This window comes from Arvicanthis niloticus, chromosome 2, assembly GCF_011762505.2.
Source record: "Arvicanthis niloticus isolate mArvNil1 chromosome 2, mArvNil1.pat.X, whole genome shotgun sequence".
Classification (NCBI taxonomy): Eukaryota; Metazoa; Chordata; class Mammalia; order Rodentia; family Muridae; genus Arvicanthis; species Arvicanthis niloticus.
In genome coordinates, this window is record NC_047659.1 from 15,536,097 (window position 1) to 15,552,484 (window position 16,388).

A 16,388-nucleotide genomic window follows, 5' to 3' on the forward strand; every position below is an offset into this window, starting at 1 on the left:
ACTCAGCCTGCCTTCTTACAGAACCCAGGACCACCAACCCAAGGAAGACACTACCCACAATGGACTGTACCCTTTCCCATTAATCTCTAAAGAAAATGTCCTATAGGCTTGCCTAGAGCAGATTTTATGGAGCCATTTTCTTGAGGTGTCTTCATACAACTTCAACTCATGTCAGGTTGACATGAAACTATCCAGCACAATTTGTCTTTTGTTGTTGTTGTTGTTAATTTGGTTGTCTGGTTTTTATTTAAAGATCTTAGAGTTTTTGACATCCAGCTTTACCATTAAAGTTTATCTAAACACAAAAGAAGGAAAAATAATGGGCTTTGTCCCAAGCTGAGCCTTCTATATACAGTTAAAAATTACTAAGTTTGATGTTCATCTCATTATTTCATTTTACTAATTCATTCAATTATTCTTTGAAAATGGAAATCATTGTGTAGCCCAGACTGGCTTAGAACTCAGAATATAAGGTAGCACTTGGGAGATAGAAGCAGGCAATTCTGTGAGTTTGTGAGTTTGAGGCCAGCCTAACAGCCTGGTCTGCAGTGTGACTTCTGAGCCATTCAGGGCTAATCAGAGAAAGCCTGTCTTGAAAAACCGATGTGGACCAAAAAAAAAAAAAAAAAAATCACCTCAGAATGAAGCTCAGGTCTGCCTCAAATTCATAGTAGCCCTTAAGTCTTAGCCTCCCAGGGGCTGAGATAGATCTGAGCTGCCATGCCTAGCTGGTTTGGTTTTTTAAGTAAAATATTTCTTTGAATAATAGGAAGGACCCTGAAATAAAAATTAAGACTTTTTTTTTTAAAAATTGCTGCTACTTTTAACATGTGGCAATTTCAAAGTCTGTTTACCTCTCCAGTCTATTTCCTTATTTGTAAAATGCAGTGGCTACACGCAAATCCTTTGTGTCTAAAATTGAACTGTTTTGCAAGATGACCGGATTTTCTCCCATATAGCTCATATCATAAAAATGAGCGGTCATATTAATAATAGGTAAAATCAAATTATGAGAAAATCTGTGATCTCTAAAAATCACTTTCCAGTAAAAAGAATAGTAGCTGACTAGTTTTGTCTAAAACTGGTGTCTCTTTGGAATTGCAATGCCATCTGGTGGCCAGTTTTATTACTAGAAAAAAGAAATCAGTCTTATATTGTTATAATTACCAAGCAACTTGTAAAAACTTATTCCTGAGAAACTTTCATGATGATTGGTTCTGGTTGGTTGCCTGGCTGTTTACCTGCCTGCTTGATTGATTGGTTTGGTCTCATTTAATCTTACAAGCAACTCAACCAGTTAAAATTGTGCCTCAGCTTCCCAAGGTTAAGTCTTCATCCTGTCTCTTTCAGGTATATGGTGAGGATTAAATGTAAAAGTAACATAGTTACAAGAAATACAAATTGGCCTCCGGTGTTCAATAGAGTGAACTCACACTGATTACACTTTACATTTTGCTTCTTATTAATGCAGACCAAACAGTTCTGCATTAGGTGACTTTTACTCAGTTGTATTGTTATGTGTGGCACTGAAGATTGAACCCAAGGCATATTAGGCAAGCACTGTACTTCTGAGTTGTATCTTACTCAGCTCATTATTGTTTGAAACTGATGAGAGTTTACTCATCCTTAACAATCCTTAGGCCAAAAGAAACTAAGGTATTGGCTTGAGAGATGCCACAGAAGCTTAAGACCTCTGCTGTTCCAAAGTCCTAAGTTCAATTTACAGCAACCATCTGGTGTCTCACATTCATCTATAATGACATCTGGTGCCCTCTTCTGACATGCAGGCATACATACAGGCAGAACAGTGTGTGTATATGTGTATGTGTGTGTGTGTGTGTGTGTGTGTATGTATGTATGTATGTATGTATGTATTTTAAATAAGATACATAAGGGCAGCTGAAAATGATATTGTCTGCCAGAAATATTTTAACAGTTTGGAGTGTAAAATTTGTCTTTGATCATGTTTATCATTTGTAGATTCCTTTGCTATGTAATGAAAGTGTTACAGAATATTAGATTGGCAAATCACACAAATGCACATGCACTTCAAGATAGTATCTAAATGATAAATACGTAACAATTTTCAGCTACTTGTTATTTTATCTACCAATAGCTCTGTTGCCATTAAGTTAGTGTTTTAAAGTGATAAGACTTGGTACATGATGGATGGTCACCTCTAACACTGTTACCTTTGAGAAAAGTACCCCTAGAGCTAGAGAGTATATGGGACATTTGGTGATTATTTTTGTAAAGTGGCTTTTTAATCTTTATTAAGCTGGTATTTATTAGCTCCTTTTCTTGTTTTAATAACAACAACATTAGTATTAATAACATAAGGTCAGCACTACCTAAGAATAGTAACTTGTCATGGCTAGGCCATAAGAAATTGGTCACCTTTTTTTTTTTATCCTGTTATTCACAATCAGTTCTATTTTCTTTTTTGCTATTACTTGTAAACCAAAGGAAAGAATCAGAAATTTAAGATCTTTGTTATCATCGTATCTGACAAGATAATTGTTACCAATATTAATAAAATATGTTGGCCTTCTTACAGTGCTGTTCCCAAAGACAAGGACAGGCAATGCTTTAAACTTCGCCAGGGAATTGATAAGAAGATTGTCATCTGTGTGCAGCAAACAGCTAACAAAGAGCTTGCCATTGAAAGGTAAACTTTTTTTCTTTACGTTTAGCTTAAATATGAGCTTTGTTTTTTATCTGTCTAATAGAGTAGTCATAGACCATATTACAATTTTACTTTCAAAATATATTGACCTCTTGGTAACTCTTTTGTGCTTATTGTAGTGTTTCTTATTCTTGAAATCACTCTCATAAGTCTTTAGTTAATATTGTTGATCTCTAGTATGTGATAATAAAAAGACAAAATTTGCTTAGCTCAGGTAAAGGTGATGATTATTATGACATTATTGGTTTTAAGTTATGTTGTTAGTTTTACCACAAGTTTATGTCAGTTCTTTTTTTTTAACAGGTGCTTTGGTCTTCTCCTTAGCCCAGGAAAAGATGTCCGAAATAGTGATATGCACTTGTTGGATTTGGTGAGATTTTTTTTTCTTGTTGTGGGTTCTTTTGGTTGTGGTTGGTTTTTATTAGAAGTCTGTAAACTATTTCTATTTTGTTAGTATATTGATTTACTTTATTACATTAGACTCAAAACATGTCATATATATAAACACATATAAAAGTGTTCGTGTAAAGATAAGGGAATTTTCTTATTCCTGACATGGGATTTACAGGTCTGACCTTGAATGTGTAGGTCAGCCTTGGTGTCTTGACCTGTGTAGTGGAAATAATATTTTATGTTTACTTACTAGGTAGGATTGATGTAAGAATCAAACTGTTATGTTCTTTATTTTACAAGTAGGACCCAGGCACAGTGGCACATGCATTTAATCCAAGCACTTGGGAAGCAGAGGCAGGCAGATCTCTGAGTTCAGCCTGGTCTATATAGAGTAAGTTCCAGGACAGCCAGGACTATACAGAGAAACACTGTCTCAAAAAAATCAAAACAACAACAAAACCCAACTAGGAGTAATTGTAGCATATGCCTATAATATCCCTTGGGAATTAGAGGCAATCACACAGTAAGACCTTATTAAAAAAAAAAATCAAATTTAAAAAAAGGAAATAAAAATATAATGCAAGTAGTAGGAGATATTATTATTGCTAGTATATGAAAACCATTATTTGCAAAACTAAAAATTATAAATTTCACCAATGATTTATATACATTTATCTTATACATAACTTTAGTACCAGTTATGCAAATAATTGATGTGTTAATCTTAACTATAGTCATTCACATGCTCCTCTCTCTGCCTTTAAACAAACCTCTAATACTTGAGCAGCTTTACTCAAGGCAGCATACATCAATGCCTTCTCTGTTTCACAATACTGTTTAGTAGAAGGCGGTTTTGTTGTCTTTTGAGTTTCAACATAAAATACGAAGCAAGATGCCACACAAAAAGCTGTCTACACTATGGATGGTGCATGTAGTAGTATATGATACCTTTGATGCTAGAGAATCAATAAATCTACTTGACTATAGTGGCTGTGTTTATTTGGCTGTTGACATGTCCGGAAGAAAAGACATGGAAAGAATTGAATATTAAACACTATAAATTGTCTCATCTCAGAGTCATTATTAATAGCATAGGAGTCCAGAAACTAGCCTTGAGTCATGTCCTCCACTAACCAAATTTTGTACTTCAGTTGCTAATATGAAAATTAGGTTTATTTATTTCAGATCATCAAGATAGAAATGAATATAAGGTTTTAGAGGGCCATTCAGATTTCATTAATGGTTTGCTGTTTCATCCCAGAGAAGGCCAAGCAATTTCAAGTGTGAGTAATTACTGTATCTGCAGTGGTGAACTTGGAAGGAAGGCAAACAACTCACTGTATTCTCTCCTCTGGAATGAGTGTGCTGGCATCCTGAGGAAGCTTTTAAGTTGATGGTTGCAGAGACAAATGCAATAGTCTGGATTTATGCTTTTGTAGCATAATTTGTCTTTGTCCCTTGAATCAGAAGAGATACCATTAATGTCAATACACTGGTGCTTCATAAACACCTTCAAAGTTGAAGCTATTACAGGAGGCAGTCGGTTAATTTGGGATATAACATGGTCATTTGGACTTTTCACATGGACTCAGTCTATTTAAGTCATTTTCAGGTGGTCTGCAATTAGTAAAACTTGGTTGCAACTGCTGGTTTTTCTGATACACGTCAAATCAGTTTTCAATTACTCCGTCTTCATTGATTTTGAGACACTGTCATCCCCCTTTTTCCTAGCATAGAACTCTCCAACAGTGTGGAATGTGGAAAAGACCACAGCAGTTGTTGTGGGTAACTTGAAATGTAAAGTCTTTGCTGGACTGTAGATTCCTGTATTCTTTCAGTATATATTTTGGAGACTTCTGTCACATACATACATACATACATACATACATACATACATTGATTATAAACTCAGTACAATCCTTATTAAAGTTATGTATTTTGAACTTCTAGTTTTTAAAAGCTTCAAGATGAGGGTTAGCTGACTTTGGTGTTAAGGTTTATGTTTACTCTTTTCTTTAGGAGTCTATGGGCAAAAGTTCAGATGGAAAGTCATATGTTATTACTGGAAGCTGGAATCCAAAATCCCCACATTTTCAAGTTGTGAATGAAGAAACTCCTAAAGGTAGTGCAGATTTTGTTTTTAGGACTTACTCATTTTTATTTTATATGTATGAATGTTTTGGCTAAATGTATGTCTGCACAACACCTTTATGCCTGGTGCCAACAGAGGTCAGAAGAGAGTGTCAAATCTCTTGAAACTGCAGTTACAGATAATTATGCTGCAGTATGAGTGCTGGGAATTAAACTTGGGTCTTCCAAAAGAACAGCAAGTCCTTTTAACCACTGAAATGCAACTAGAGCCCTGAGATCATACTGATACTTTTTAGTTTGGGATTTGGGGTTTTAAGACATGTTCTATGAGTAGCCCTTGCTGTCCTGAAACTTACCTTAAATTCACTTACTTACATACGTACTTACTTACTTACTTACTTACTTAACTTACTTACTTACTGGTAGACCAGACTTACCTCAAATTCGCTGAGATCTTCTTGTCTTATCTTTCAAGTGCTGAGGTTAATACTGCTCACCACCACACCTGGCCTGGTCATAGACATTTTTGACATACACATTTTTTTTAAGTTAGGAAATCTTGGTGAAACAAATAATTTGAATAATTTGTGAGTTTCTTGCTAAATTTAACTTTAAAACAATAAAATTTTTGATTGTTTATTTTCCTTTTCTTCTCCTCTCTTGCTTTTTTCCTTCCCTTTTTTCATTGTGTGTGTGTGTGTGTGTGTGTGTGTGTGTGTGTGTGTGTGTGTATTGGGGAGGGTAGTGTTAGCCAGGGTGCATGTGGAGGTCAGTGAGAGTTGGTCCTCTTCTTTCAGAGTCATTCTAGGAACTGATTTCCAGTCATCAGGCGAGGTGGCAGGCACCTTTCCCTCCTGAGCCATCATTGCTGGCCTCTCTTATTTCTTATAAGTAGACTTCTAAAACTTAGTTTTATAGAGATAATCCCTGCATATATGGTTAAAAATTCAAAAGGGTTATATAGGAGAGAAAAGTCAGTCTGCTATAGTTCATTCCCACAAAGAGAATCATAGCTGTTTCTTTTTTTTTTTTTTTTTTTTTTTCCGAGACAGGGTTTCTCTGTGTATCCCTGGCTGTCCTGGAACTTACTCTGTAGACCAGACTGGCCTCAAACTCAGAAATCCGCCTGCCTCTGCCTCCCAAGTGCTGGGACTAAAGGTGTGCATCACTACTGCCCAGCATAGCTGTTTCTTAAGTTGCTTCAAAGATAGTTTTTGTAGGAATATTTTTCTAAGTCGCCTACTCAATACCACATAAACAACTTTTCTCATCCAAGCATGGTGCTACAAACCTTTAGTCACAGCACTCAGGAGGCAAAGGCAGGTAGATTTTGTTAAGTAATAAATAAATAAATAAATAAATAAATAAATAAATAAATAAATAAATAAATAAATAGAGGGATGGAGGGAAAAAACAAAACCCAAAACAGTTTTTACCTCCTGATTGGCCTTTATGGATAGTATGTATTCTATCTTGAAAATATGATGCTATGTGCAGTTAACTATTTTACTGAATGCTATTTCTCTTCAGCTGTTATGTTAAATATAAATGGATAAAGGGTATAAACAGATAGCTCTAAAGAATGGGATGCCCTCCTGGGTATGGTAGAGCACTCTGGAGGCTGAGGCAGGCAGATCTCTGTGAGTTCTAGGTCAAAAGTTATTATTAACCACATTTAGAACTTGAGCATTTACAGTATTTGTAAAAGTGACTAAGAGACTTAGAGCACTTTTGCAGACATCCTGACAATACATTTTCTACTGCTATACTGCTGTTTCTACTCCTACCTTGGGGATCCTACCTAGACTCAGAATTCTCAGTGGAAAATGATTTCAGTTACTTGTCTGGTTTACTGACAGAACTTTTATGGTTGACCTTAAGATATCTTGAATACTTATATTAAGTATTGATTACTTAACTGATATATTTTCATCTTTTTTCTCTCTCTTGTTTCTCTCTAGACAAAGTGCTATTCATGACAACAGCTGTGGATTTAGTGATAACTGAAGTACAGGAACCTGTTCGATTTCTTTTAGAGACAAAAGTTCGTGTGTGTTCACCTAATGAAAGGTTATTCTGGCCCTTCAGCAAACGGAGCACTACTGAAAACTTCTTTCTGAAACTGAAGCAGGTACTTCACCAGGGTGCCAAGAGGATAACAAAGGGGGATCACACCTGAGGCTGGTTGATGATGTGTTGTTAGAGCTTTCAAACAGCCATATGCATTTTTAGTGTATTAAGGGAGATCATCTCCTAATTTTTGCTCACATTGGATAATCTTCATCTTTTCTAAAGCTCCCGGGTTGTTCATATCCTCATTTGACCTCATCCTGAAGAACATTTAGCATTCCTCAAGTTTTGGATCTGATAAAAGAGTGTTCTTCTACGTCTTTATACAAACATAGCTTTATTTCATTTCATTCAATATGGTGTTTACACTTAATATAAGGTTCTTTTTACTTTTTCAGTCTACTACTATGTCTATTGAAAGAGTTTTTTGGTTTTGGGGGGGTACTTTTTGTTTGTTTGATTTGGGTTTTTGTTTTGTTTTGGTTTTTAATTTTGTATTTGCATTTTTTATTTCTGGAATGTCCAGCTAATTCTTTAGTGAGCTTTTCTTTTGTTTTAGTGTTTTTTGTTCTTTCCTGAAATTTTTGTTATTTTTTGAGCAGATTTTCTTTGATACAGTTGAGCATAATATACACTGAATGATCCTTAAGGAACAGTGAGTAACATCTTCCTCTTGATTTGTCTGTGTTGTAATTTCAGATTAATTATTTCTGACAGTTGACATTCTGTTGTATTCTTTTTTTTAGATGGCAGTTAACTCTTACAGGAGTCAATTGCTTTGTCTTTTCTGTGATGGCAGTAACTAAAATATATTGTGTTCTTTAGCTTTCCTTGGCTCTCAATTTTCCCACCATATATTAGTTCTTTTTTTTTTTTTTAATTTCTTTGTGGCTACTTCTGCCATTGCTGTTGTCTCCTTGCCCCCCCCCCCACCACCACCACCATTGTTTCTCCTCTCTTATTTCTTTTCCTTTTCTTCCTTCACCCTTCTTTATTCTTCTTGTTGAGCAATTACTCTACCACTGACCCTCAGCATCAGCCCCATCTCTTTCCTGTGTAGCTACTTTCCTGGAAAAAAGTCATGGTCCTAGTTGACCTAAATTGCTAATCTGAGTTCTCATTTGTTTTTACCTTTCTGCAGCATTTGACATATGTGATCTCTTCTTTCTCCTTAAATACCTATTCGTCTCTTCATTTCTGACATCTCAGACCTACCCCATCCTCAAAGGCTATACTTACCTGTCTGTGTTTAGTCTTGCAATTCATGGCTATTATTAAATATTTTCTTAGGCCCACGATTTTACTCTCTTATTCCTTCTGCCCCCATTTCCATTGCTTGAGGAAACTCTGTTTACCTTCAAGACATATCCTAAGTCTGACTACTTCTCTGCACCTGAATTCATTGCCATCATTTCTCACCTATGTCATGAGACTTTTTAGTCATCTCTCTGTTTCTGTGTTTATCCCCTATGACCTGTTCTAAACATGTCTGCTTTAGGTCAAGTCATATTTTTCTTTTTTTTTTTACTCCAAACCCCTTTTTATTCTTATTTGTTAAGAGCCAAAACTTACTCTTTCTTTTTTTTTTCCAATCCAAAATCCTTATAAGACTGTTACTGATGTACGGCCTCCTAGGTCCCACAAATATGTTTTTCTCTTCCTTTTCCTGGCACAGTCTGTTCTAGGTACGTTCTTTTTTTCCTTTCTCTCTCTCTTTTTTTAAACCTTTTTATAATTGGATATTTTATTTCTTTACAGTACAGATGTCATCCCCTTTCCCCATTTTGCCTCCCTAAAACCTCCTATCCTATATTTCCTCTTCCTTTATGCTTTTATACCATTTTGATTATATGCATGTAATAAGGTCAGTTCTAGTTTGACGGTCTAGCAATACAATAGATGCAAATAGTCGAGGAACAAGCAATACAGTAAACACAAATAGTCAAAGAAAAAGCAAGGCATTAAACCCAGTTATATGAACACTCTTGTGATCACTGTTTCTAAAGGCTTATCAGAATGACCAAAGTATCTGAGCCTACTTCCCTATAATAGCCCAAGGTCATTTTCATGTCTGAAGCCTACTTCCTTGTTCTAGTCTAAAATTTAGAATCCTGTCTAAAATTACTTCTTTGTTGTAGCCTACAATTTAGACTCCTACCTGAAATTACTTCTTTGTTCTAGTCTAATGTCAGATTCCTACTTGAAGCCTACTTCCTTGTCCTTGGCCCATGTCAGTTTCTTGCCAAGCAGCCCCAAAGGCTCTCCAGCTCTCCCCCTTTTTTATTTCATTAACAAAACTGAGCTTGTTTTAGGTCATTCTGATAAGAATGCTTTCCTTACCCATCATGGAATATGCATTATCAAAGGCAATGCACTTCTGTCTTAGGTTGGTAAGTCTCTGTGAGAATCTTACCCATCCTTGGCTTGCCAGCCTGTTAATTTAATAACTTTGTCTGGGGGTCCATTTTCAGGTTTAAGCCATGTACTTTACCTGCCAACATGTTGATGTTGTTAAAGGTAAGCTTTAACACGATGGGCAGAAATAAAAGTATTCCCAGGACAAGAAGGGCTAGCCTGATCAAGCTATATATGCCATTCCTGAAGTTTGTCCAAAATGGAAATACTGAACTCGGGCCATGGATAATTTTATCAGAATTATCTGCAGCATCAAAGGTCAACAGAGCAGCATTCTTTAAATTCATAATCTCATTATGTAAAGTTAACACACCCAAAGAGGTGTTAGGATTATGCCAAATATCCTACAGGTGTCTTTAAACTTTTTTCTAATTATAATGACAATCATTGTGAATTTCAAAAGTAACACTACTCCAATGATATTTGTCATGACACTTGGGATGGCTTCTAACTCTTGAACCTTGAACCTCCTTCAGATAATTTGAATGGGTTATAGAACAACATTCGTTGTTCCAGATATCTATATAAATCCTTTTGTATGCTCAGTACATTATTAATATTTTTTTTGCTAGATGGTTACCAAAAATAGTTGTCTTAACTCCTTATATCAATGCTATTGCAGAAGCAGTGGTGCTAGCAATTAATGAAATTAAAGCTGTTATACCAGCAGTAATCAAGCCTGCTACCCTCTTGCTTCTGCTTAAAGCCTAACTCACTTCTTCAGCACTTTCAAGCTTTTTTTTCAGAGAATCAAGGTTTTCTAATACTCAGAGCAGTAAGATAAAAGCTGGTTGATAGACCCCCATAAACAGACATGCCAGGTTTCAACACACTAACATAATTGGAAATTATACAGTTAATGCAACTTAAAATAAATGCTGTAGGAGAGACAAAACCAATTTTTAAAAATCAATTTTTAAAAGAGCCTTAAAACATGCACTAACCCTTGTTTGAATTCCAGATCCTGTCCCAGCATTATCTCTTGCTATCCTAACATCATAGCGAGCTACAGCAAAGTTCCAAATATGTTCCTGACAAAGTCCAGATCCAGTCTTTCAAAAGTAGACTGTTATTTTTCATATTGGATTGATTTCTAGACCGGTACATGATTGAGTCCTACTAGCTAGGCACCTTTAAGAAGAATACAAGACACATAGTTTCTTTCTTCGATTCTCTATCCCACAAGTCTAAAAACTTAAGTCTAAAAACTTAAGCCAAGTCCCATCTGGGATATAGTCAAGCAAAGGTGGGTCAGGAACATATGTCCAATACAATACCCTTGTCAGGGCACTCAACAAGCTCACAGGTCGGCATCATTCTTTGTCTCAGCAACAGTATGTTTCACCAGTCTTTTTAAAGTTTCATGGGCCTCATCCACAATACCTCATCCTTGAGGATTATACAAAATCCCCGCTATAAATTGTTGACAAAAGGTCTCGAGTGTTCAACTACAATTGCCAGACCCATTATCTGTTTTTTTTTTTAAGTTGGATATTTTATTTATTTACCTTTCATTGTTATCTCCTCTCCCATTTTCCCCCAAAACCCTTTACCTCATCCCCACTCTTCCTGTTACTATGAGGGTGTGCTCCCACCATCTTCTCATTCCCACCTCCCTGCTCTCGAATTACTCAATACTAGGGAATCCAGACTTTCAGGCACCAAGGCCATCCACTTTCACTGATGCCTGGGATGGCCACTACCTCTACAGGTGGAGCCATGAGTCCCTCCCTTTGTGTTCTTGGGCTGAAGATTTTACAGTGGCTATTCCAGCTTGTTTCTTAGGACCATTTGCTTGAAATATTGTTTTCTAGCATTTTACTCTAAGGTAGAGTCTGTCTTTGTCACTGAGTTGAGTTTCCTGTATGCAGCAAAATGCTGGGTCCTATTTACATATCCAGTCCATTAGCCTATGTCTTTTAATTGGGGGATTGAGTCCTTTGATGTTAAGAGATATTAAGGAACAGTGATTGTTGCTTCCTGTTATTTTTGTTATTAGAAGTGGAATTATCTTTGTGTTGCTATCTTCTTTTGGATTTGTTGGAAGAGGATTACTTTCTTGCTCTTTCTAGGGTATAATTACCCTCCTTTCATGAAAGTTTCCCCGCTATTATCCTTTCTAATGCTGGGTTTGTAGAAAGATACTGTGTAAATTTGGTTTTGTCATAGAATATCTTGGTTTCTCCATCTATGGTAATTGAGAGTTTTGCTGGGTATAGTAGGCTGGGCTGGTATTTGTGTTCTCTTAGGGTCTGTATGACATCTGTCCAGCATCTTCTACCTTTTATAGTATCTGGTGAGAAGTCTGGTATAATTCTGATATGTCTGCCTTTATATGTTACTTGGCCTTTTCCCCTTACTGCATTTAATATTCTTTCTTTGTTTTGTGCACTTGGTGTTTTGATTATTATGTGATGGGAGCTATTTCTTTTCTGGTCTAGTCTATTTTGTGTTCTCTAGGCTTCTTGTATGTTTATGGGCATCTCGTTCTTTAGATTAGGGAAGTTTTCTTTTATAATTTTGTTGAAGATATTTATTGTCCCTTTAAGTTGGGAATCTTCACTCTCATCTATACCTATTATCCTTAGGTTTCCTCTTCTCATTGTGTCCTGAATTTCCTGGATGTTTTGTGTTAAGAACTTTTTGCATTTTGTGTTTTCTTTGACAGTTGTGTCAATATTTTCTATGGTATCTTCTGTACCTGAGATTTCTTGTATTCTGTTGGTGATGTTTGAGTCTGTGACTCCTGATTTCTTTCCTAGGTTTTCTATCTCTAATGTAGTCTCCCTTTGTGATTTCTTTATTGTTTCTACTTCCATTTTTATGTCCTGGATGATTTTGTTCAATTCCTTCACCTGTATGGTTGTGTTCTCTTGCAATTCTTTAAGGGATTTTTGTGTTTCCTCTTTAAGGGCTTCTACTGTTTACCTGTGTTCTCCTCAAATTCTTTGAGAGTGTTACTTATGTCCTTCTTAAAGTCCTCTATCATCATCATTAGAAGTGATCTTAAATCTGAATCTTGCTTTCCTAGTGAAATGGGGAATTCAGGATATTCTTGTGTGGGAGAACTAGGTTCTAATGATGACAAGTACCCTGGGTTGCTGATGCTTTTTTTCTTGCGCTTGCCTTTTGCCATCTGGATCTCCGTAGTGCTACCTGCCCTGTCTCTGACTGGAGTCTGTCTTTCCTAATATCTTGGTTGTATCAGAACTGTGTGTGTGGGGGGGGGGGGCCCGGGGGGGTTACTACTGCGGTTAACCGATCTGGGCCAGGAGTGACTTCCTGGGTCCTAGTGAGTCCCAGTTACTCTCTGTTTGGGGCAGGTGTTACTGTCTCCTTACCTAAGGTACTGCCCAGGTTTAGAGCTCCTGGGAGGTCTAGGTACATTCTTAAGGACTCAGTCTTCAGCTGTTTCTTATCAGCTACTCCCTCTTGGAATACTTTCCCCTGGATTCTCCTGGGTAATGCTCATCTCTCCACTCTCCTTCCCCTCCCCATTTAGTACAAGAGAGCATGTATGTATGTGCATGTGTGTTTGTGTATAATATGACATGTATATACCTACCTGTCATTTTTTATGGTGTAGTATATATCATGTAATGTATTTACTCTTATGTTTATTGGCCATTTTATAATCTCTACTAAGGCAATATTCACTGATTTATTCTAAGGACTTAGAACATAGCAGTCATCAGTGTCAGGATCTGAAAAATCAAAAACAACACAAGCAGTCACAAGAGTCTAGCAAAGAAGATCTTTATTTGAATTAGGCAGCAAAAACTTAGGAGTCTAGGACAAGAGCACAAACTTGGGAGCTCATTGCATTTTGAACATTCATCTTAGTAAGTATTTAAGCAGATGACACATATGTGTTGTACTCAGTCCCCTACTGATCTATTAGGGGCACAGAACAGACATGGGAGCTGAACTATGATTCTTAGCCAGAATATAACAGTGTTTTAAGCTCAGAACCCACAAATACCTGTGCCAAATCACAGTTTTGTTTTGTTTTAAGGTTTATTTTATGTATGTGAATACACAGTTGCTCTCTCCAGACACACTGGAAGAGGGCATCAAATTCTATTACAGATGGTTGTGAGCCGCCGTGTGATTGCTGGGAATTAAACTCAGGACCCCTAGAAAAACAGTCAGTGCTCTTAACCACTGAGCCATCTCTCCAGCCCCAAATTACAATTTTTTATCAATCAGAATCATTTGTCATTTCATTGTTAGGAACAATCATTATGTTTGGGAAACAAAATAACAATAAGGAGGGGCTAGCCACCTGGAATGCTCTTCTAAAGCCTGAAACTTGGACTTAATTTCACCATATGATCAAATGGAGTCTGAAAACCAAACGGCAACACTTAGGATAAGTCTTACTTGTTTGATCCCAACATCAGTAATTATTTTTATTCATTTCAGTATTTGTTGAATTGAGTTTACATACTGGTAACTTTGATTTTCTATTATACAAAATTTAAATTAAAATATTCTATGTGTTTACTTCCGTGTACATCGCCCTATCAATATAAATGTTGATTCTATTATAGCTGTCTTAGTTTGGGCTTTACTGCTGTGAACAGACACCATGACAAAGACAGTTCTTATAAAGGACAACATTTAATTGGGCCTAGCTTACAGGTTCAGAGGTTCGCTCCATTATTATTAAGGCAGGAGCATGGCAGCTTCCAGGCAAGCATGGCACAGGAGGAGTTGAGAGTTCAGCACCTCTGAAGACAAACAGAAGACTGGCATCCTTAGCTAGGAGGAGGGTCTCAAAGCCCACCCCCACAGTGGGACACTTCTTCCAGTAAGACCAGAACCCCGCCAATAAGACCACATCTACTCAACAAGGCCATACCTCCAAATAGTGCCATTAGCTAGGCCAAGCATATTCAAACCACTACAATATCCAAATTAGTTCTGATGAGTATATTTAAACAAAACCAAGCAGAGTCATAACAGGGTTTCTTTCCAGCATTGTCCGTGTTTCACAGGAACAAGAGATTAGCATAAATTCAACCATCTAGGTTTAACCAGTGGCTTGTTTTATGACTTTAAAGACCTTTCTTCAACTTTGTCTCTTTTTTTACTGAATTCTAAGTTGGCCACAATAATAGAATCACCCTCATACTATTACTGTGAAATTAATGAAAAGTTCTGTAAAGTTTGGATTGGCTATTCTTTGCATTTTAGTTGAGACACAATATGGAATGTCTTGGAATGTGACAAAACCAGAAAACTCTGTCGTAAAATGAGAAAATTGTTTAACACTTAATCATCTACCCATTTATAAAGCCTTATTCATTTGAGGTCAGCCTCAAACCCACAATCCTATCTGCCTCAGTTTCCTGAGTGTTGGGAAATAAAAGCTGTGCCACACTACCAACACATGTTTAGATGGGAGAACAGCGCCTAGGGAATCAAACCAGCTCTCAAGCATTATTGCACATTTAGGGAGTAAGGGGGAATAATTCTTAAAGTATCTACAGTGACTCTAGAGAAATGTCTCAGTCCTTAAGAGTACTGTCTGCACTTCCAGAGGATTCGAGTTCAATTCCTAGTACTCACTTGGTGACTTACACCTATCAACTCCAGTTTCAGGGGATCCAGCACCCTCCTCTGGACTCTCAGTCACTTTATACCCATGAAATTAAAAGTGTCTGGAGTAAAAGACAATAAATAAAAACTAATTGCATTATGTTTTTAGTACAAACTTGTATGCTTGTTTAAAAGTTTCTTTAACTAAAGTTCTGGTTTGTCAGTCTTGTGTTAGTGGATGTAAAATAACTCCCCTGATACTGTATTTTTTTCTTGGGATTTCCTGTTATATTGAAATCAATGACTGTATGGCCTGCTGGGTCAAAAAGATGGCTCCATGGTTAAGAACACATATTGTTCTTGCAGAGGACCCATGTGCACTCTCTAGCACCCATATGGCAGCTACAACCATACAACAATCCGTAACTCAAGTTCTGGTAATCCAGCACCCGTTTCTGGCTTCTGTGGACATCAAGCATGCATGTTGTACACATACATACATGTAGACAAACAGTAAAAAATACAGACTTTTTTTTTAAAGACAGGGTTTGCAAGAATGTTACTCTTTTGGTTGAGCCATAGACTATGTCTTCATGGAAGTTTTTAATTCTGTGAAGAGGTTAAAATATATATTTTATTCTAGTACTTTTAGCTTAACTTTTTTAGGCTACAGTGACAAATTGTTAGAATAAATTGGCCAAAATTATACCTATGAAGTAGCTTAATGGATTACTCTATGCTTCTTTCTGAGAGTTGTAAACAGTTGAATTTCCAACATTTTCTTTGTGAAAAAGTAGTCGTGTAAAAGCTGAGAGTGTGGCAGGAACTTCCTAATACTTTTTAAGTTTACTACTTTTGGATAAGTCTGTCTGATCTTGGGGGTGGGGGGTTATGGTTGTGGGGCAGAATTGGGAGTGGGGAAAATGTAGGTAGAAGGTGAATTGAGACATTTTTCTGTTTTATAACCCTCATAGCAAACTATTAATTTTATGTAAACTATAAAGTATTTAAACATGTTTATAGTATTAGATACTTGCAAATAGTATTAATCTCACTTTTTTGTAACTTAATAGCTTACATCTATTCCTGTTACAGCTTTACTGGATACTGTCTGTTGTATGTAACTTTCACAGCAGTCTAGTAAGCATATTTGCCATTCTCATGAAAGAGGAAACTTACCTAGAAACAT

General features: G+C 36.6%; 1 protein-coding gene across 3 annotated transcripts in view; it reads left to right on the plus strand.

The window, feature by feature from the left end:
* The window catches only part of Rabgap1 (RAB GTPase activating protein 1), a 123,508-nt gene that overhangs the window by 32,991 nt on the left and 74,129 nt on the right, over window positions 1-16,388 (plus strand). For all 3 annotated transcript variants that reach the window (XM_076928657.1, XM_034494778.2, XM_034494779.2), the window contains 4 exons: window positions 2,558-2,668; window positions 2,990-3,056; window positions 5,099-5,201; window positions 7,132-7,301. In XM_076928657.1, the coding sequence (XP_076784772.1) occupies window positions 2,558-2,668; window positions 2,990-3,056; window positions 5,099-5,201; window positions 7,132-7,301 (451 nt within the window). The remainder of the gene's footprint in view (window positions 1-2,557; window positions 2,669-2,989; window positions 3,057-5,098; window positions 5,202-7,131; window positions 7,302-16,388) is intronic.